At 36.4% G+C, this 24,114-nt stretch overlaps 1 protein-coding gene across 3 annotated transcripts in view; it reads right to left on the bottom strand.

Moving 5' to 3' along the window:
- The window catches only part of ablim3 (actin binding LIM protein family, member 3), a 305,340-nt gene that overhangs the window by 32,766 nt on the left and 248,460 nt on the right, over positions 1-24,114 (bottom strand). For all 3 annotated transcript variants that reach the window (XM_059990185.1, XM_059990183.1, XM_059990184.1), the window contains 2 exons: positions 18,690-18,819; positions 1,144-1,278 (listed from right to left, as the gene is read on the bottom strand). In XM_059990185.1, the coding sequence (XP_059846168.1) occupies positions 1,144-1,278; positions 18,690-18,819 (265 nt within the window). The remainder of the gene's footprint in view (positions 1-1,143; positions 1,279-18,689; positions 18,820-24,114) is intronic.

Raw genomic sequence — 24,114 nt, forward strand, 5'->3', positions numbered from 1 at the left:
TAATCTGGAAGAGGATACTGAGTATAATGTATCTAAGTTTGCTGGTGACACTAAACTGGGTGGCAAAGCAAATAGTGCAGAGGATGTGGAGAGCCTGCAGAGAGATACAGTCAGGTTAAGTGGGTGGGACTAGTCTGGCAGATAGAGTACAATGCTTGTAGCTGGGAGATCATTCACTTTGGAAGGAGAAGTAGAAAATCAGATTATTATTTAAATGGTGAAAGAGGGACTTGGGAGTGCTTGGACATGAATCATAAAAGGTTGCTTTGCAGATGCAACAAATGATCAAGAGCACAAATTGAATGTTGGGCTTTATTGTTTGAGGGAGAGGGATTGAATCTAACAGCAAGGAAGTTATGCTACAGTCGTACAGGGTATTGCTCAGGCCTTACATGAGGATAGATATACTGACTTCGGGGGTGTTGCAGAGGAGGTTCGCCAGGCTGATTCTGGAGATGAGGAAGTTAGCCAATGGAGAGAGGTTGAAACATCTAAGGCTATAATCGCTGGAATTCAGAAGAATGAGAGGTGAATCTATAACAGCTGCTTCCACTAATAAGTTGGACTAGAACTAACCGACATAACCTCCAGATTTAGGGGAATATATTTAGGGCTGAGATAAGGAGAAACTGCTTTTCCTAGAGAGTAGTGAATCTATGGGATTCTCGGCTCAGGGAATCACTAGAGTCTACCTCATTTAAGACACAGTTACACAGATTTTTGCATAATAGGGGAAGTAACAGTTATGGGAAAAGTCAGGTAGGTGGACCTGAGTCCATGACCAGATCAGCCATGATCCAGTTGAATGGTGGAGCAGGCTCAAAGGGGCAGATGCCCTACACCTGTTCATATTTCATATGTATTTATTAAATCATATTTCTATTTTTATACTTTGATTAGACTGCAAACATAATGAGAAATACTTTTTTATTTTCATGTGGTGAGTAGGAATTTTAGCTTCCAAGTTTAAGTTGAAGATTATTGTCATTTGACTACACACATATACAACCAAATGAACCAACACTCCTCCAGACCACTCTCCAACAACAGATATGGATATTGATTACATGTTTCCACTAATATAATATATGCATTACTTATTAAATAAAATGCTCATTAACATCTATCTATTTGGATGCTTACCTTTAGGCGAAGTTGGGTATTGCCAATACTCTGGCTCTGCCTGCTGGAATATATCAGGAGAGTATGCTGCAGGATATCTTGCAGACTGTACAATATCCTCGCTGGTTTTGCTTTTTGTTGCTATGTACACATATTCTGAGAAATAAATGCACCATGGTTAGAGTGTGATATACATAATTTGTTTCAATATCTTTTCCTCCTGTTGTTCACCAATGGGGGGAATAGATTTCTTCTGTTCTATTGATCTTTCTCTGAGGGCTAATTCACTGATCCAATTCTCACTTCATATTAACACAGAAACTGAAAAGCAACCAGGTGCAGCCCCCAGATGATCTCCACTTTCCTACTGTTGCAAGATAAGCTGCGGAGAAAGCTGATTATCAGTTGACTCAGCAAATTTACATCAAACCTATAACCTTCTTAGTGTTATGGCAGGCAATAGTTTTCCCTACAAGTTCATCTGTGGAGATAAAAATGAAATTTCTTTGTCTCTTGTTGAATGTAAGAATAATAAAAATATTATTTCCAGCAAATGACATAAGTGCCAATACAATGAAGCAGAGTTAAATTATATACAATGCCTTCCATTGTCCATCCTGCACAAATTGCTTCAGCAAAACTATGTAGACTGTATTCAAAGAAGAAATTTAAAAAAACAATAATAATATCACAGTGCAGGCAAATTATATGCCTGAACATGTTTTATTCAAAGCTACTCAGAACATACATGTCTTTATAATATATTCATCAAGCAATGGTGGCCATCAACATTCTTTCTGGCCCTACCAATAGCTAAGCATATTAATTTACTAAAATAAATTAGAAGTGCAGTAAATTCCACTTGCATTAAACTGGCTGGGTGAATGTTAGCACAGATTAAATAAATGGTATCAGCTAAATATACTATCACTGTGTTCTATAGTATTTACTGTAACTGGAACTGAATTTCAATGTCATGTTACTTTATTGACCTATCTAGGCATTGGATGAACAACATCAGATAGAAATGGGCAGCCGCTCCAATTGGTAGTATGACATTATTAGCACCCTGCGTAGATTTGCGTTGATGATGGCAGTGGAAGCCACGTATTAAAGCTTGCCAAAAGGTCAAAGATAGGAAAAAAATGTAAGGTCTGTAAGTAGAAATGTCAAATGACTAAGAAATAACAGGACCAAATTTGCTGGCTGGTTTTCACACATCTGGCAATGCTGCTGGCTTTCACACATCTCTTGGTAATCACCCCAGCAGGAATGTGCAGAATCTACTGGGAAGGTTCTTCATGGGGAGGCCTCCATGTGTCAAAAGGACCCTTTTTATCATAATGGGGAATCATGTGGGCAGGTCCTAATCGCAAACCAGCTCCTGGAATGTCAAATCTGAAAATCTGTTTTTTTTAAATACTCAATATATTTCTGAAACTTCCAAATGTGCTTCTACATGCTGTGGACATTCAGAAGCAATCAGAAAGGTTAATACATATGGGTCCTTGATGATTGGCAAGAATATAGTGGCTTTTTTCTGTATTATATGAGTCTATGAGTCTCCATTTTGAGGGGAAATTGTCATTCCTTCCTAGAAACTTATAACATCTCTTCATGATATGTTTTGTACAAAGTTTAACAAAATAAATCAAATCAGAAAGATCATGTTTATTTAACTTATGTAAAGTAGGAAATGCTGCAATTCAAATCACAAATTGAACAAGTGACAAGAGTTGGATGTCAGCAGGATAGCTAATTGATGTCACTCTCTGGTGCTGAGTGTCTGTGAGCTCAGTGTCATAGAGGCTGCTGGAGGAAAAAGGGAAGAACACATAAACAGAAGAGAGTGTTTTGTGAGGATGTGAGAGTGTTGATGACCATATTGCTCCTCTTCTTCCTCAAAATACTAGTACTTACCCTTCCAAGCCGGGTCTTTTCACAAACAGGTAGCTACAATGTTGTTAGGGCCCTTTGCAAATAATAAGACTCGAACTTGTAAATGAGTCTTTTGTCTGCTTTGAACAGGTACTTTACCTGGCCAGCAGAAGGCTTTGGAGAAACTTAGAGTAAAGTAGGGATGAAACTGTGAAAGTCTACCTTAACATTGCCCTGTGCACAGAAAGTTAAAATCTCCTCCAAAAGCTTGGTGCTGATATTTTAATAAATCTAGTTTAAAAATACATCAATCATCATCAATGCATTCATATCTCTTGTTGAACTTTGATGCATATAGGATCACTACACAGATGACTGCATATAAACCTCAAATTCAAGAAAATGGATACAGCAAGCTATCGCTTGTATTGGAAGGGTTTTCTCTCTCAAATATGATGGTGACTAATACAGCTTAATTATGATCATGCTGATGAAACCTGCATTACTTAGCTTGGAAAATAAATTTATTAATTATCCATTTCTACACACACCTCTTCTGAGTGTTTGGGCATTTACTGAGTATTTTTTTAAGCCTTACAAATATGGTTTGTTTAACGCAAATGTCACAATACAGGAGGCAGGTACTGCGAACTCCAGGTGTAATTTCATTAAAAGGTCCTTTAATTTACATAATTGATTTAGTAATTGCATGATTGCCAAAATTCTGACTTCACTTTTAAATTTTACGAAGATATCATTCTGACTTTTCCTTATCAGTATGACCTGTTCTTCTGAGAACATTAACACCAGCGAATCTACTTACACACAATATACAATGGGGTCAACATGGACTATCATATTACAGCTGTGAGGAAACACTCATTAGTATGCCATCTTCTGTCTCTGCCTGATAGGAAATGTCACTGGAGCCAGGAATGAAACCCGCTGAATAACATTGCAATGTCAAACGCTAAGTGTTTACCAGAGCATTGATCAGAGTACCTCCCTAACCCAACTGGCTCAGGTTTCTAACATGAATATTGAGAACGTAATCACTAGGCAAACCAAGCTGCTTATCTATGTCCTATTAATAACATTTATCCGAATTTGTAACACTGGACAAATTTCCCAGTGGATTGGGATATTACAGAGAAATAGGATAAGCACACAGGCAAAATGTGAACTGCAAATACTGTGAAAGGATTGCAACAGAAATGACACACAGAGCAAATGAACAGTATGATGCAGCTTCCAGAAGGGAAGTTTCCACCATTAGGAGTTCATTTTGTTCTGCTTACGTTAAAGGTCAGCTAACGCAAATCCCAATAAAAGTGGCCAAATAAATCCTTGTGCAAGCAGGTATAGAACATCTGACAGGAAAAGAAGTCGCTACCAATGATCTGAGATCAGGATTTTCCTGATAAGAAGATAATGATAAAAAGATTATCTTTATTTGTCACATATACATCAAAACATTCAATGAAGTGTGTTGTTTGCACAGTCCGAGGACGTGCTATGGGCATCTCACAAGTGTTGTCATGTGTCTGGTGCCAACATATCGTCCCTACAACTTACTAACCTTTGTGAACCATTAAAACTTTCGAATGTGGGAGGAAACTGGAGCATCAGAGAACACCTATGCAGTCGCAGAGAGAACATATAAACTCCTTACAGGCAGCAGCAAGAATTGAACCTGATCACTGGCACCTTAGAAGCTTCTGGCTAGCTGCAATGCTACCGTGCCACTAAACACTTATAATATCTCACTGAAGACCAGTTCCAGTTCAGGTGTCTTTGCAACATCAGCAAACTGTTTCGTATGCCATCACATACAAATACTAGAGAGGGAAAAAAACCCACTCTTCATTGTCTGAAAGAGGGACTGAATGAGAATGTGATGGCAGGAGGTTATAGGAGCATTCCTCATAAGGCAGGATGCCTCTCAAATGTGGCAATGGTATTTCTATCATCGTCATTCTCATATCAGTAACCATCAATATTAAAAAAAAGACAAGAAAGCCAAAACAAAGCAAGAAATGTTCAGAGCATTTCAGTGATTGCTCTCATAAAACTACCCTTTATTCCTCCAGGCAGTAAAGGACAACCAACCTGGAATGTTAGTAGCTATTCTGTTACATTCATGATTTGTAACCTTGGTCTACACTGGGTGATTTTGAACTTATTTCTCAAAGCACATAAATGAACATTGTGTAACTATGTAAACATCTGCTATAACAGATAATCCTCACTTGCCTTTCAACTAAATTTAAACACAGTAAGTTTCTCCTTTCTGAACAAATTATATTCTACTTTGCTTTGGTGCAGAGCCCCTGAGTATATGAAGCTTTTCTACCAGCATTCAGTGTTATTGATTAATAGCATTTATGTGAACTGTACTTTTAAGGTTATTTATTACTGCTGTACTAAAGGTTAATTTAAATTGTATGTTAAAGAAGTAAATACTGCTCTACAACTTTGCCCCATGACATGCAAATCATGGGCTCCAATGGTTTCAAAATACTTGGTAAGAAATGCCCACATACTCCAGCTAGATGTACACTATCCAGCAGATTAATATGTTTATTGTCCTTCACTTCTGTATATAAGGTGTTGAATACTGGATTAATGTGCCCCTGCTAAAATTATTTTGGCTTGAGGCGGTTTTTGCTGGTGTGCCCAGAGATTCAAGTACATTACTCTCTAGACACATGCTTTCTAAATTTAGTCGAACGCGTATCAACTGAATGAGCCTGTCCAAGTATATATCAACAGTAAATTCTCTGTATTTTTGCAATCTGAGCTGGCTCCTTTTCCTGCCTGAAAAGATAGCCTTTAAATTAAAAGTGCATCTTGAATTTAGCATACTTTAATATCTCTGCTTGAACAAGCACAACTGACATTATAACTGACATACCAGGCAAAGGCAAGCTCAACTTAAGCGGCTTTTTCTGATTTTTAATTAGTTTTCTTCTGATCAACTGTATGCACTAACTTCAAGCTAACACCACATAATGCTCAATGAAATTTTATGAAAAGACTATAAGGAATAGAAATATTTCTTGAATAATTGGATGTTCTATATTAATGTAATATTGCAGTGATTACCTTAGAAATGTTTAATGTATTATATGAGAAAGACCTTTAGAGCTTGTCAATAAGTGTATTTCCCTTATTGAACAAGTTCAGGTTTTCAAGCCCAAGTTCTCATTGACCGATCATCCAGTGAATGTTGCTATAACGTGTGACAATTTGGCTGAGTCATGGGAGGTATTATTAGAGGGCTGGAATAATACAATGAATACTAAGAGATGCTTCTCTTTGGGTCAAAATAATTATAACTTCCAAATGCCAACTGCTATTCTTGCATCTTTTGTGACAGTTATTAAGATTATGAGACCTGTATACCTTATTGGTGATAATAGTCACCTTTTGTTATTTGGTAGTTTTATTGTGCAGTGCAAGCTTTTTATGTGCTGCTGAGTCAATCACTGACATTTCTTAATGCACCCGAAGCATAATGGAAAATTAAATTGTAAACATCTACTTGGCTGATGCAGCAGCATACAAGTCTGCTGATATTGGCGCAATCCGTATGCAAAGCACATTGTCATTGGACTTTGAATGTGTGGCAGGATGGAGTTCTGCCACAGAAGAAAGAAGGCCTGGCTGAAGGTGTCCATCTTGCCTGCTTTGTTGCTATGATTTCCACAATTGAACGCTGACTCCTTCAAAGCTCCCACCATGCCAAGAGGTCATGTAAGTTAACTTTTGGCTTCTGATGAGATCCCTGAGCACATGTGCAGTTATTGAGCACAACAGTAGTAAAGGCCTAGCAATTCTATCCTTGACATGGATATCCTTGTACACCATGTTCAAACAATCATCCACCGGTAAAAGTGCATATGCATATGTGCTTATTAGTTATTAACCATCGTAATTTTTGTAGATGCATTGTATTTCTTTCTATAGTACAGGACTAATTATCCAATTATTCACATGAAACTGATAGCCAATAACACGGCACATTTTAAGCTAAGAATTCATCTTCCTACCAGTTATTCTAGCAAGTAACACTATTTTACATAGAATACATGCTAGGAATATCCATTGTTCCAGTAATAAAAGATGTACAACAATCACCTTTATTTGACGAATATAAACAAGGATGCAGAAATATAGAACGGAGTTCATCATGGCATGAACCTTGTATTTGCAAGTAATTAAAGATACAAACGCTCTTAGAAGTAATTAGACTTGGATTAATTACAAGTCTAGATAGATTATAATACTGGTGAGACATTTGTTTTAGATATGAGTTAGTTGCTTCAATGTTTCATTCTCAATACAGTAAATCTTCTTAGCATCTTTGCAAACATAATTGCATTCCTCTTAATGATACAAAATGGAAGACATATTGTTGATTTTGAATCTCTTCGTTCTCTGAGAGACATGCATTGAAATTCACAGATTGAATAAATATATTAAAGTAACCAAGATTACTTACAGCATATTGATGAGCCAAGGCCCAGTTAGCAGGCAGGAAAAGAAACAAGCATCAGAGTGAGAAATGTAAGCAGAAGGATATGGAAGAAAAATATATACTGAAGAGAAAATATCTCTATTTTAGCATGGTGTGGAGGGTAACAAAGTGCAAATTCATGTCAATTTTATTTATAGTTCAATACTGAACTGTAGGTTTTAAATTGTCTGTTGCAGAAAAGTACAAACAATGCTTTTTCCATCACAATCACTGTAATATATATGTACAGCAGCTACAGTGATGTACATATGTTCAAAGAATTATTGCTTATTTCACCTGGGGGAGAAAATCAATTTACATGTTTCTAATATTTATTTACTGTAAATAATAACGATCAGTCTCCTTCATTATTAAGCATGAAGAAAATGTTTGATAATGGAAGACTGCTATTGTGCATAATGAACCTGTGAATTAAACTGGTGTCCAAACAATGGAATGATACAGGGTTTCTTTTTTTGATTCAAATTCAGTGAAATGATACTCATATAGGAGAAATTGCCTTCTCAAATACGTAACATTTGTTTATTTATCTTATAGGCTGCAAACCAAATTGAATTGGTGATTGCTGCAAAAAAAAAAAATAACCAGGAACCAGAATACTCATTCAAAATAAAAGACGATCTATGTGTTGGTAGTCAGTTTGAAAAATTTCTAGGAAGCAAACAAAAACAACAATTTCCTCTGGTGCAAGTAAGTCTTAGTAAAGTATATTTATCATAAGGATGCTTACTGTTTTCTTTGAAATGGTCTGAAAGAATTGTGTGGAATAGTGATGCAGGATAGTTTATGCAAGGTTTTTTCTCAAAATGTAGAAGAAAGGTATTTACTAAATGTGCAAACTGAAAATTTAAGTACAGAGAAGCTCTCTGCATTAGAGTCGCTTGATAAGACACAAAGAATTATTCTTAAAAGTATTTAGCTCATAAGCTTTAGTTAAACCGTATTTTACTGAACAAGCTCTACATTTAAGAATACTGTAAACATTCAAAGACTTATGTGTAAGAATCATGCAGATAGTACCATGTCGCTTATAGATAGGGGGCTTCCGGTAGATATTAGAACTTTCTCCACTAGCTGAAGAAAAAGAGAAGAAAGCAAGGATAGCAATTGTTAATACAGCAAAATGCAATGTACTGACATAGTGTGTCATATAGAATAGTTCTTCATTCTGAAATAGCATTAATTAAGAAGGTCTTACTTCAGTTAGCTGTTGAATTGCAATAATATGCAGTAACTTACATAAGATTTCACTTTAGTCTTGTAATTTATTTTAATTAGATTGTTAATTCAACGCTGAATCCAACCCTTGTGTCAACTTGATACTTGCTGAATTGTAGTAATATCCAAAACTTCAGATACCTTTAACTAAGTCTATATTGTGGATTAATTCATTTTACTTGCTATGTTTTTGAGACTTTTTTTTCCAAGTTCAAGTTTATTGTCATCTGACTGTAATATATACAACCATATGAAACAAGGTTTCCCTGGGCCTTGGTGCACCTACAATACATAGATCATATATTTCTTCATGTAATATGCCATGAAAGTGGCCTCATAAATAAATGAAGCAAATCCAATGACTGTTAACAGCATGAGGACATGATCCTGAAGCATAGCATTGCATTGCAGTAATGGTGCTTGCCTCTACAATTACACACCATGCCAGTTCCATTGAAAAGAAAATCACCAGAAAGCCAACAGACAAATAAATGATGCAATGTGTTGGCACATTCATGGCATAAACAAATGCTGCATTTTAGTTTCATAAAGCAACTGTCACTATTTAGAACCTACAGTATATGAAGTAAATTTATGCCTGATCATTAATATGTCATATTCCATTGGTTGTGTATCACACATTAGTAGGTAAAAATGGAGAGTTACTAACAAGTTATTGTGAGGCTGTGGCCCAAAAGTAGAACTGACCCTTCCTTAAACACTAACAATCTACATAGATTTTCCAAACTTATTGTTGGTGTTGGTTTTTACTCTAGAAAACAAATAAGTAAGTCATGCAACTACCTCAATCATTTCCACCTATTCAGCAATATACCACTGGATTGTGTTCCAGCTTCCCATCCGCTGGGACTTGCTGTGCAAAGCTAATTTATTTTGTGTTCTGGAAGCACAGTAAAATGCCAATGGGATGCACTTTTTGTTGCCTTTTGAAATGTTCTGACATAATGAATGAGACATACAGAAACAGAAAAGGTATCTTAGGACACAGGACATGTAAAAATATCATGAATGTCACTGTACATGTAGAAAGCAGTCACTTATTTTAATCTTTAAGAATACAGAGTTACCTCTAAATGTTCAGTACAAACCTTGTTCAGTCATGTGAAAATAGCTGCTTTAGTTCTTTAAAAGTTATAAATTTGACAATGTATTTATTTCTATATAGCATTATAGACCTGGAACAGGTAAGAAATGGGCAATCATGGGGGCCTTGTGTACAACATAGCTATGAATGACGAAAGAATTAAAAAACAGTTTTGTTCTAATTAGGAGTTCTGTGCGAAAATTTAGGTGCCGCATGTACAGAACTGGAATACTCATATGAAGTCTTTACCCATGAATTTACTAAACATAATCATCCCCATTTCCAAGTTCAATGCACTATCATCTGCAAGAATTCTGATGAATGAATAACTCCACCTATTTGTCCTTTGAGAAATATTGCACGGCTGTTCTATAACTTCGTGTTCCCCAACTCCTTTTGACTGAGATTGGGAATTTCTAAGGATAGAAATATTTAAAAAATCATTTTATGGAATTCTGGCAATATTTGGATGGTCTTCCCCCATGTGCCCTTGAGAAAGTAGAAGAATTTGCCTTCCTAAACTGTGGTTGACAACTCTCTTGAATAATAGTTAGCTCCACAGTGCTTGCGGGTAGGGAATTACATGTTTTTGGCCCAGCATTGATAAAGAAGTTGAGGAGTGGGTGTGACTTGGAGAGGAACTTGATGCTAATGGAATTTCCTTATGCCTCTGCTCTTGCATACATCACAGGTATACCATTTGTGTTTTCTGCCAAAATATTATTCTCTAATAAGTCGCCACACATCTCTGTGTAATTCTGCATTTGTCAGCAGTCTTGTGCACATGGGATCTCTCCCCAAATAATTTACTAAGGTGAACATGTAAGCATCTATTTATTGGCAATGTTTAATAATTGATTTGAAACTTTATAACTGAGAATCAAAATGGTTAAGATGCTTCCCATTGAGCTTGAACCTGCATGTCTCTCTGCAACAGCTATTGATTTTTGCTGTGTGCAATTTTACATTTGAAAACTATCACCTTAATGTAAAATAGAAATTCTGTTATTTGGTCTAATGCATTCAAGCCATGCTGGTGAATGCGTAAGCTCCTACCTGGTATATGGAAATGTATAGGAGTCTGGACAGGACTTGGCTTGATGTCTAGCTGGCTATAATAAGGTGAACTCCGGCCGCTTTCAGTGCCTCCAAAGAATTGCAAAGAAAGCAGCAGAAACATGAATAAATAAATAAAGGCAAAGGCTGTGAAGCAAACAAGAATGAGTAATCTGTTCACAGTACCATGCTTTTCCAACAAGGAGCTTCACTGTCGTGGAAGATCCATTGATTTCTTTTTGCAATTTGTAAAGTGCTCTGTTTGTACTGTTAAACCTTCATGCAAAGAATGACAGGCACATCATCTATTTAGATTTATCAATTTTCTTTTAATTTTGAGCTTTAATTTGATGTCAATATATCATGAAATTAATCAAAAGTTTTCAAATCTTGAGTGCTAATTCCAGAATCACTCAGCAGAATAACAATCAGATTTTCCCTCTAATTCCCCACTGCTCCAGAACGGGATTCTCCCCTTCCAATCAACTCCACTCTGCCCTACTGTGGGAGTTTCGTGTAAATATATACCACTTGTGACCTCCTTGCCAGAAAATATGGTAAATTAAACTCTTGGCGAGATTGCTTGCATCTTGCCACATGAAGTGCCAATTGAAGGTTCTCACTTACATAAGTTCTTGACCACATAATCAACATTTACAAAGAAACAAAGTATTTTGCAACTTCTTCTTTCAATTTTAATGAAGTGGAATTTTCTGACAAACAGAAACTAAAATAATCTAACCTGCATTGCAACATTTGCCAATGAACATTTCACATACGAATTAAAGTTTCTTTAGAATGGTAACAAAATTATATTTTTTCAACAAATAAGGCCACCATTTCCATTATTTTCTGATTATATTATTATATTTCATTGGTATGAAATAGATTCTTTACACTTAGATATTTACTCAGAGTAAAGCAACTTTAATTAAAATATTTTTCATATTTTGTAGAATTATTCATAAGTAACATTACTTTCTATTGAAGATTTTTGGGGTGAGTCAAATCTTGTAAATCAAGGATTTTTGAGTTAGCGTATTACACTCTGCCTCTGAAATTCACTAATATGGCTGATCCTATACTATAACATAGATACCTTTCTGACCAGGGATGAATTTCTAGGCATCAATATTTTACTCATTTATTTACTTTTAGAATGAATACAATATTTAACTAATTCAATAATTTTTCATTATTTTCAAATTCTACATCTTGCCATTAACTCCTTTGGACAATATTTAATTTTCCACAATTATCTTCTAAACCAAAATTTGTTCAAATGCTATTAAGAGTTAAAAATATTTTAAAAGGTGTGTTTTTACTGTAGCTTTTTATTCCTCTGGAAAACAAGACACCACATCTATCCTGCTCACTAATTCAAAGGCAAAAACTGGCCTTAATATCACGCACATATTTTCAAACCTCTGATGTGCATTTAAGATGTCATACTGACAGCTAACAAGAATTTGTACTAATTGAAAGGAAAAGTGATATCTACAAATTCAATTAATCAGGAAAATTAAATCAAAAAAGATGTGTCCGGAAGAGAACTACTTTTGTTACGTACTCGTGACACATGACAGTGGAGCCCTTGTCATGTGACTGGGGTTGAAGCTGTACTGGACTTGAGGTGATGGTCTTGTGATGGTGGAATGACGTCATTTTCCCGCCAGTAGAGATCATGTGATGGGTTTTTTTTACAGGTTATAAAAGGTAGACCCCACCCTGTGAGGAGGGGCAGTTCGTGGCTGGATTTGCCAGGTTGACTTCATGCCACTGCGTGTTTTAAGAGATGACGCAGTTTAGTTGAAGGATGAAGTTTTTATTTAATGCCTAAAGTTTAAAAGGTTATTGCCAGCAGGTTCTTTATGATCCTGTTAGTTCGAAATTAGTGGAGAGTGAAGATTCGAAGTTGGAAGTTAAAGATCGAGGAGAATCGCTTTCTACGGTGAAACGGGGGCGACCTTTGTTTGATCCTTATTTGGAAGGATTTCATTGACTATCTTCGTGTTAATCCCTAGGTTTAACTAGAAAGGATTGAAGGTAGTGGAGAAGGAAAGGTCAGTGCCTTTAAGCCGTTCTGTTTCGTGAATTCTTCGTGGGAAGTTCGATGTCGGGGATCGAAGCAAGCGACGTGAAAGAGAACCTAAATCGTCCTATAAAGTCTCTCCTTTTAAATGGACTGTGAGCATATCGAACTTTTGGCAATACCACTTTAAAGAACTGTTTTGGAATATCACTTTACGAACTGTTTGGGCTGCCGCTCAGCAGCTGTTTCCGGTTACGGTAGTGTTTGTTTACTTTTGGGGGGTTTGTTTTCTGTGTTTAATAAACGTGTTGTTTGTTATAAGAAACCCTTGCTGATCTCATATATTTATTGTTGCCTGAATACGTAACACTTTAAAGATATTCTATCTTTTTTCTCATTGATATTATTCCCATGCAAAAGCAGTAATAATTTACCTAAACCCCTATATAAGATCAAATTGCTGGGATAGCACCAGGAATCTTCCAGATACAGATGGATTATTCATGAAATAAAATCACTGCTCTAACACGAGAAACAAAACTTCCATTTTAACTTAATTTCATTTTTTTCTCTCTAATTCATGTTCATTGTGAAAGTCTTTGGGGTTTAGTTTGCAACCATGGCCAAAGTTGGAGTCCAGAACAGTTAGGAACATGAAAGAGTTTGCAAGTGGAATCAGGGTCCAGAGTGCTTGTGTATTTCTTGCTTCCTTTAAAGATCAGATACACTGGAAAATTTATTTTATCTCTATGTAATATGTAAATAAAAAGGTGTAACAATAATCCATTAATATGCTGTTCCAGCTCTACTGATGACAATTTATCAAATTTACCATGTAACTGCATTAATTGATTGATTAATTTATTAGAACACAACATCATTCTTTGGCTTCCTTTAACCAAAGCTTCTTATATGTAAAAAAACTTGGGCTTGAAGTTTCACACTGATGTGCAACATCAAACAAAATTCTATTGCGTATGAAAGTATTCATATCATGTTAATGATACACTGCATTCATATCTAGTTGCTCCCTCGGTGATAACAAAAAAGATGAGGAATGTCCTCTCAGTACTGATTGCTGATTATTTTGAAAGTCTTTCATCGTGAAAGGCATTGCACTAATTGCCTTTTAGTATTTTACTAAAGTCAACATTCTTCACTATATTGTGTTAGTAAGCTTATTGATAGAAACATTTAGCAATTTGGACTGAGACTGTTCAACCTTGCTCTATTCTTTTTTGAGCAAAGGCTTATCATGGCACAGTTACCATTATTCCTGCTGGGAATCACACTACCCTAGATTATAATGAGCAGTATAGTACTGAGAGGACATTCCTCATCTCTTTTGTTATCACTGAGGGAGCGACTAGATATGAATGCAGTGTATCATTAACATGATATGAATACTTTCATATGCAATAGAATTTTGTTTGATGTTGCACATCAGTGTGTAACTTCAGCGCCCAAGTTTTTTTTTACATATAAGAAGCTTTGGTTAAAGAAAGCCAAAGAATGATGTTGTGTTCTAATAAATTAATCAATCAATTAATGCAGTTACATGATAAATTTGATAAATTGTCATCAGTAGTGCTGGAACAGCATACTAATGGATTATTGTTACACCTTTTTATTTACATATTACATAGAGATATAATAAATTTTCCAGTGTATCTGATGTTTAAAGGGAGCAAGAAATACACAAGCACTCTGGACCCTGATTCCATTTGCAAACTCTTTCATGTTCCTAACTGTTGCTGTTCTGGACTCCAATTTTGGCCATGGTTGCAAACTAAAACCCAAAATCTGACCCCTTGGCTCAGACTCTGAGCTAGTGAGTGAGCCAGGTGCAAGAATATCAGGATTACTGAACAACTGGATGCTGGATTAAAACACTTGTGGATTTCAGTAAATCGGTGACATCCTAAAGGTGCATGATATTCCAAGTAGTTTTATGTAACTCAGTCAAATTTATTCTGCTGTTCTTTTAAGGTGAATTAATAGATGGAAAACTATATTTTAATAAGCAATTAATTTGAAATGATTAGAGAATGCTATAGCTTATTGCAAAAATATTAACACCAGTAAGAACTTGAAAATAAATCTTTTATGAATCATGCAAAAAGAAAAGTGAATCTGTGATTATAAAAAAAGAAACAGATCAGAAGATAAATGTAACAGCAGCAACAAAACTCTCAATGTGAATGTAGAAATGAGGTCTTCTCTTTGTCACTTCGGAACCCAATGCATTGATTGCTGATTATTTTGTAAATTATAAATACAAGGAATGAAGAATTGGTGGGAAAATAAATAAATTGGAAGACGCTGGACAATACATAATTTCAAAATATTGCTCTATGATTAATAATAAATGTACAGTATCTTGTCATGGTCATTAGTTAAAACTTTAGGTAAGATAGGGCTAATGTTTATACTGGACTAGAACGACATCTTCATAGATTACTATGAATTATGAATCAAATCTGGAATACAGGAAGGTGAACAATAACTACTGCCGAACCCCACTCTAACATTTTAAATTGCTCCTTTTAACCACAGACAATGCTCTAATTTTGTAGAACAGAATATCATAGATCACACTATTGAATTTTCCTTTTGAGAGTTTCAGAGAGGTTTACCTGACTGAGTAGTAAGTACATACATAGAATGAACATAAAAAGGCAAAATATAGCTAACGTTTTAACATCACCTGTTTAATCAGCTGAGAACAAATTCTGTAATAAATATTATTGTAATCAAATAGAACTTCAGATTATCTCAATACCTAGAAGGTTGAATCATGAAAGAAAACTGAGTCATGATGTGCTTGTACATGTGCGTCCGACAGTGTTTCACTTTTGAATCAAGGAGGAGAATTTGTACAAATAGTTAACCTGGAGCTGGCATTTTAAACTGTGTGTAATAGTGACTAAATTGGAGAAGTGTTAAAAGAGGATTAAGGAATTACTGCACTTCAATAATCTACATCTTTACAAGAGATTTTATTTATTATAATAAAGTTCAAGGGGGATATTAGAGGAAGGTTTTTTACTGAGAGAGTGGTTGGTGCATGGAATGCATTGCCTGAGTCAGTGGTGGAGGCAGACACACTAGTGAAGTTTAAGAGACTACTAGACAGGTATATGGAGGAATTTAAGGTGAGGGGTTATATGGGAGGCAGGGTTTGAGGGTCAGCACAACATTGTGGGCTGAAGGGCCTGTAATGTGCTGTACTATTCTATAAGCCTTGATTTCTCAGCATATAAATCACTAAAATCAGCAAAGCAGACTAAGAATGCCATAGAAATGCAAGGCAATTACCAGTGGTCTTTGCTAGGGTCAAGCAAATAGAGAAGGGGTTGCCCTTGGTGAGATCATAATAGACAGCTATATATTACAGAGGAAAATAAACAAACAATGGGGATAATGCCAAAAAGATTCACAGAGATGACACCACCTGTAAGCAAATGCTTAAACCAGAAGGGAATGAAGCACCTTCTGTAACGACAGAGGGTAATGTGTTAAAGATTTTCAAGAAAGAGCTTGATATACATTGAAAAAATATTTTTCCTGTTCTAGAATCCAAAACCATGTAATAAATAGTAATTAATAATTCCAAAATTGAATTCAGACATTTCTCTGTTCAATCATTTGACATGCTTTCACACTTAATAGTCGAAGCAAATGCTTGAGCTCCAACTAAGGGAACCTAGATGAAGGAGAAAGGAATGACATAAAATGCTCTCTGGGTAAGTGGGGATAAAGGAGGCTTATATGGAACAATAGCCCAGATTGGCAGAATAGCTTGCTTCCCTATTAACATAGGGAATCTACATGAATTATTTATTTGTAATAGAGGTATAAGCTTCAACTTCCTTGTAGAGAGTGAAGCACCAGGTGGAGGGATACCTGTATCGATGGGGAACATACACACATTTCTTCAGTTCACAATTTAGGGACTATCTGCTGATCATATGTTTTAATTTACAATGCATCTACATTCCAGAACTATGTGTAGTATTCCAGCTGAATGTTGAGATGCAGTGGAAAAACGCATGTAATAGAACCAAAATAATCAGAGACACTTGAAAGTGGCTCCCACAAGGCATTCATAAAGGAACCAATTTTTCATGGGGGCCTGAAATATATTGGATTTAGCAATGTAGAGTCAGATCAAGGATAGAAGGCTCTGAGATTTTGTTTTCAGTAATTATATTTATAGGGGAAAAATAAAATAGCAAATGGAATAATTCTTCAGTCTGACATTGACTTCCTTTCAGAGATCATTGCAAGAGTTCATCTTCTTCTGTCCACCTTGAGCCATCCTGTTCATTCACTGGTTCCAAGAAGGCTAAGCTTTTTAACCCTTTCTCTCTCCAATAAAGCAGTGAAAGTCTGGGTCAGCTGAAAACTCCAGTGATACGATTTCTTTCCCTTAAATAATTGTACTCGAGATCATAATCCCTAATACCATTATCTAACAAAATACCAGTTCTCTAATATCACTTTTAGATAATGGCAAATGGCAGGGTAAAGAAATGTGAATCTCATGAAAAATCCTGAGAAATCAATGGCTCACATTACACATTTGTAGGTTCCTCATCAAAACTGCCAACAATAGTGGAATGATGAATTTTCAAACAAGGCACTGAGAAGTATCTTTCTCCATCTCATACCTACCAATTCCAGTCCATGGGAAAGAAAGCAAAATTGAATTTCTGTTTGATTCTTCAGTTCCAAACTGAGAGAATTGCAGTGCTAATGCTGTAAAACTAAACTACTCCAGCATAATTTCAGGGTCATTCTAGTGAATAGTTCATAAATTACAGCCATTCACAAAATCAATACATTAAGTCCTTGATCACATGTCAACAACCATTAAATAACTTTACATTTTCCTGGTGATTACTTTCCTTGGAGAAAATAACTGTTGCCTCAAATGTACTTTCGGTAATTCATTCGAATATATCTATGTCTGTTTCAGTGAATATGTTTTACCATATTCAGCCATGATATCATATGCAGAGAACCATAAAAAAATTACATTTGACTGAAAGCCATTGTGAGTGAATGTTTAGCCTGACAAAGCATGAAACAACATGGGTGATTTCTAGTTGAGGCAACATCAAAGTTATGTTCCTCCTGCAGTTTCTTATTGAAACTGGCATGATGACATACATATTCAATGATGGTATCATCAAAAATGCTTGACTTCTTACATTCACTTTCTTGTCTACGGGCAAGAAAGTTGAATGCTTAAATGCTTTAAGAAACAAAATTACAATAAAGTTACAATATAAAACCTTTAATGTTTTCTTGAACAGCCACTTTTTTTTCTATTTGAGCATTTTGCATGGGTGGTTTATTTATCTTCAAATACCTTGTGAAACCACAGTCCAATGTCCTATATTTGATATGATCAATTTGCTTATTAGTCCATCTATAATGCTTAATCATTGAAACGTTAACTCATAATTGACTTCCTTTATTCTGCACTTCTGAGCACTTCTTTTTCCTAGGGTCAACATTGCATGAACCTCATATAACTCATGACATGGTTATTGAACCTAAGATATTCTGGATAGACAAGTGACATTGCAGTCCACTTCAAATGACAGATAATACAAAAACTGTTTCATGTGTTGTATTTATTTTTCTTTAATAACAGGATATTTCTTCAGATTGTTACAAGTAAAAATGAATTCACCAAATCAATCTACTAGTTCAAGCTCAATCATTACCTGGTCTGTGATATTGTAGAGGTGATCGAGGCATTGTGGGAGACATTCCCTGTCGACTGTATGTCGGTGAGTCAATGTATCCAGGACTAGAAGATCTTCTCTGTCTTAAATCAATCCCATCATATATGTCCTATCACAAGTCAACAGGAACATCTTTAGTATGATATGTAATTTGATTGTTTGGTTAGCAATTCATTACGTATGCTGTTTCTAATACAATTATTAAGGAAATGGTTGCTAGATTCCTGAAGAGAGGTTGAAAAAAAAAGTATTCATAAGAAAATTTGACTCATAGTTCCACTTAATTAAGATGCATTAAACAGGTCATGTGACATCAGTTTTGTTGCATGACTTTACCTTGAGCAGGTCCTTTATTCCCCAAAATTTATTGAGGTGTATATGAGAAAAGTTCAAAACATAATCTTTGCATTGGAATTATTGTAGAATTCAATGAGCTGAATAAACAGATGTATAAAACACTAATCTTCGTATATTTGATTTGCAAAACTATAATATAAATTGTAGTTTTGAAACTCAACACTTTGCAATGGAGTCAGACACATTTCTAATGTCAAAAGCAATATAGCTTGCAGGAGAAATTATTTTGCAGCTCAGCCTTTTTGTAACAGATAAGCCAATGCCAATTCAACACGAGTGAATCTGCAGATGCTAGAAATAAATAAAAACACAAAATGCTGGCAGAACTCAGCAGGCCAGACAGCATCTAGGGAAGGAGGTAGTGACGATGTTTCGGGCCGAAACCCTTTATCAGGGTTGAAGTAACATGGGATGGTCAAGGGGGGATAAGAAGTGGAGGGAGGGATAAAGTAGAGAGCTGGGAAGTGATAGACTGGAGGGAAATGGGCTAGGGGGAAGGTGGAGAATTATGGGAAATAAAAGAGAAAGAAAGGTAGGGCTGGGGGGAGAGATTATAGTGAGAGGGGGAAAGAGAGAGAAAGAGAACCAGACTGAAATAATAGACAGGGATTGGGGTAAGGGTGGGGGGCAGGGGTATCAATGGAGGTCAGTGAGTTGGCTGTTCATGCCGGCAGGAAGGAGGCTACCTAGGCAGGAGATAAGGTATTGTTCCATCGACCTGCGTTTTGCCGAACACCGGCGCTCAGTCCTCCAGCAGTGGCGGGATCTCCCTGTGGCCACACACTTCAATTCCACAGACCACTCCCACTCCGACATGTCTGTCCATGGTCTCCTTCACCGTCAAGATGAGGCCACACGCAGATCGATGGAGCAATACCTTATCTCCCGCCTAGGTAGCCTCCTACCTGCTGGCATGAACATTCAACTCACAGACCTCCATTGATACCCCTGCCCCCCCTTACCCCATCCCTATCTATAATTTTAGTCTGGTTCTCTTTCTCTCTCCTTTTCCCCCCTCACTATAATCTCCCCCTAGCCCTACCTTTCTTTCTCTTTTATTTCCCATAATTCTCCACCTTCCCCCTAGCCCATTTCCCTCCAGCCTATCACTTCCCAGCTGTCTACTTTATCCCTCCCCCCACTTCTTATCCCTCCTCGACCATCCCATGTTACTTCACTCCTGATGAAGGGTTTCAGCCCGAAACGTAGTCACTACCCCCTCCCATAGATGCTGTCTGGCCTGCTGAGTTCTGCCAGCATTTTGTGTTTTTAACCAATGCAAATTATTTGTTGCAATAAAGATTTCCTAGCTACAGCAGATGCACTGTTAATCTAAAAATGCACTAGAATATTGCTTTTGAGTCCCGTGATCTGTGTTCAACTGCAACCTTCAAAGAGCAGAAATACATGTATTTTAAAGTGACAACTGGTTCCATCTGCGATTCATATCTTCGTTTTATCTGGCTGGCACCAAAGAGTCACCTAGCAGAGTTGGGAAGCATTTTACAGGAAGAGGAAAACAATTGAAGATAAAATTAACTCGCATGAAGGTCCAAGCAGACAGTATTTGCAGTTGAGGATTTGGTGGAAATGCCCTACCTGCTCACTCAGCAAAGGAATATTGTGAGGTCAAAGAAAAAAAGTATTACATATGGTAAATAAAAATCACAAGAGGTACATTAATTGTACATAATGCCATCAGTCTGATATGCTACCAATCTAATTAGTGTATCCATCCATACTTTATGAAAATGCATATTGTTTTCTGTTAGATTAGAGACAAATACAATATTCCAAACAGTGAATATCCTAGATATTATACTGCAGCATAACCTCTTATTATCAGGAAATTATGTTTATACTCTATAAACATGGGCTAGGCCACAATTGCATTCAGTTCTGTAAAGACTGTGGATAAGGGCAAAAAATATTTAATAGAATAATTCCAAAGATGAAGGAGTGCATCTAATTTTATTTCTAACATGAGAGCAATTATGTTCCAAAACTTGGTGAGGTAAAAGGTAATGGAAAAAGAGTCAGAGCTTTCTAAAGGAAATGTATACAGATCAGAAATAGAATAATGTGTAGGCTCCAAAGGGAGAACGGCAAAATGGGACTGACAGGATTGAGCTAACAAGAGCCTGCACAGACTTGATGGTTGTAGCCTTCTATGCTTTAATGATTCCATGATTCTTTATAATAAAATTAATATAGCATTTCAAATAGATGTTGTCCTGAAAGTTGCATCTTTGCTTTGTAGTAAATTAAAATGTATTCCTATATTGTAATTTACAATATATCATTGTAATTTATAACTTAATTATTAATTTCATAATTCAAATTGTAAAATATACTTGTGAGGTGCAGGAAGACAGGCAGCAGGGTGACTAAATGAATACAAGACTGGAAAAAGTAGAAGCTATTTGTGAGTTTCTCAATCAATTTTGTTTATCGACAAAAACATTTAATTTTTTAAGAGAGGCTCTTCAAAAAGCAGACTATTACTGCTTCCATCTGCTTTTCAAAATGTGCCATAATGTTTTATCCTGCTGGTCAAAATTGTCTTTACTAAAAGGCACAACAGGATCCCTCCAGAGCTGTCATTTAGCTGGAGATATTACAGTTGAGGATCTAGTGAACATTTTTAGGGCACCACAGTAGCCTAGCAGCTAGTTCAGCACTACTGCAGCTCACAGCGTCAGAGTTTGGAGTTCAATTCTGACGCCATCTGTAAGGTGTTTACACATTCTCCTTGTGACGGTGTAGGTTTCTTCTGCACTACAAAGATGTACCAGTTAGTAGGTCATTATAAATTGTCCCGTGACTATGCTAGGGTTAAATAGGTGGGTTGCTGGGCAGATCGCCTTGTTGTGTCGGAGGGGCCTGTTTCTTGCTGAATCTCTAAACAAATAAATAACAATCTTTAATGAGATTCCATTTTGGAGTCTGGAACATTTCAACTGATTAGTTTTCAACTGATCAATTTCCTCCATTGAAATCCAGTATTTTGGTTTTTATTCCTTGCAATTTAAATGAATGAGGGTTGACATAAAATCCAAAGGAGGCTTCAGGGGACAGAGGTTGAGTGTTTTCTTAAGTTGGAGATTCCTGAACAAAGGGACACAGCTACAAAAGAAGGGACTAGTCGTTTAGAACTGTCATGTGCAGAAATACCTTCTCTCAGAGTCGTAAATCTCTGGAATTCTCTGCCGCCAAGGGTGGTGGAGACCAGGTTATTAGATCATTAGATAATTTTAATGTGGAAATATTTGAAAAAAAAAATTGAGGAATTGAGAGCTAAGGGGAAATAACACAGAAAAGGAATTAAAAGCATTGTAGATTAGCCATGATCATGCTGAATGGCAGGGTAATCCTGAGAGCCACTGTGACTTTCTCCTGCTCCTACCTTTTTGTGTTAAGTGCATCCAATAACCTTGCTTGGAGTAAAGCAATACACCATTATTGAGGCAGCTGGGGAAACTGACAGATCTTTAAAAATCAGAATTACAATGCGTGTAGCACTGAAGCAGCTTTTACTGAAGGTTGGGCCGTTCCACACCAAGCAAGTTTCTCTACAATAACTGCAAGATCCACATTACATATTAAACTAGGCATCTGCCTCTTTGATTGGATTTTTATTTTATACATTTCACTTTGCTGGATGTCCATGTTTGAGACATGCAGACACCAAATGATGGTAGATCCTGTCTTTAGGCTGTTAATGTGCTGCAGACAGTAGAAGACAGTTTTATAGTTTCAGATGGGTAGTCGGAAGCAATGATTATCCCTTGCTAATCAATATTCTTTGTGGACTTTGCCTCAGATGAATTTGATGAGAAGACCAGATTGGCTTGCATAGCAGTGGTTTAGTGGAGAAATACCTACAATGCTTTCCTATTAAGCTGATCTGCCTCCAACCTCCACAATTGTGTATTAAAACACAGACATCAGAGATGAGCTGGAGATGTGATACCAGCACTTCAATTGTTTTGCTGTAGTGCTGAATTCAGCTTCAAGTCCAGGGTGAAGTACAAACTATCTGAGACCAGAGGACAGGTGCACTTTTGGGTAAGGGAACCTAAAATTGTGAGGGCACGAAACACAAATTTAAGCTGAAAGGGGTATTATATTTATTTATTCAGATACAGTGCAGAATAAGCCCGTCAAGCCATGTTGCCCAGCAATCCCCCGATTTAATCTGAGCCTAATCACAGGACAATTTACAGTGACCAATTAACCTACCAACCGGTATGTCTTTGGACTGTGGGAGGAAACTGGAGCACCCAGAGGAAACCGACTCAGTCATGGGGAGAACGTCCAAACTCCTTACAGGTAGTGGCTGGACTTGAACCTGGGTTGCCACTACACTACAGTGCCACCCAATAAATGGGACCCAATGGGAAACCTTTTAACACAAAGGGCGATGGATAAATGGAGTAAGATTCCATAGGAAGTTGTAGAGGTAGGTCCATATACAATGGTTGAAAGACATTTAGATAGGTACATGTTGAGGAAAGATTTAGAGAGATATGGAACAAATACAGGCAAATAGGACTAGCTTAGATAAGTGTCTTGGGTGGCATGGATGAGTTGGGCTGAAAAGCCTGTTTCTGTATTGTCAGTGATGCTGAACATCTGTATCACAGCTTCATTTACCTGACCTTAACTTAAAGATAAATGCAGTTAGGTTTTTTGTTTTGCTATATCTTTATGCAATTAAATATTATCATGCTTTTTCCAATTGATCTATTTCTGCTGCATATTCCTTTTTAATTTTAGATGTATAACTTATAATCTGACCCCTTAAATATGCTTTCATCGCTTCCCATAATACAATTTTATTCTCAACTGAATGTAGATTTGTATCCAAAAACAATTGAATTTGTTTTTTCATAAAATCACAAAAATCTTGATGTTTTAATAGAGTTGAATTAAATCTCCATCTATAAATTGATTCCTCCTTATCCAACATTATCATTGTCATTATCAAGGGGGAATGATCTGACAATATTCTTGCTTTATATTCCACACTTTTCACTCTATCTTG

This window comes from Hypanus sabinus, chromosome 15 (assembly GCF_030144855.1).
Source record: "Hypanus sabinus isolate sHypSab1 chromosome 15, sHypSab1.hap1, whole genome shotgun sequence".
In the NCBI taxonomy this organism is placed as follows: domain Eukaryota; kingdom Metazoa; phylum Chordata; class Chondrichthyes; order Myliobatiformes; family Dasyatidae; genus Hypanus; species Hypanus sabinus.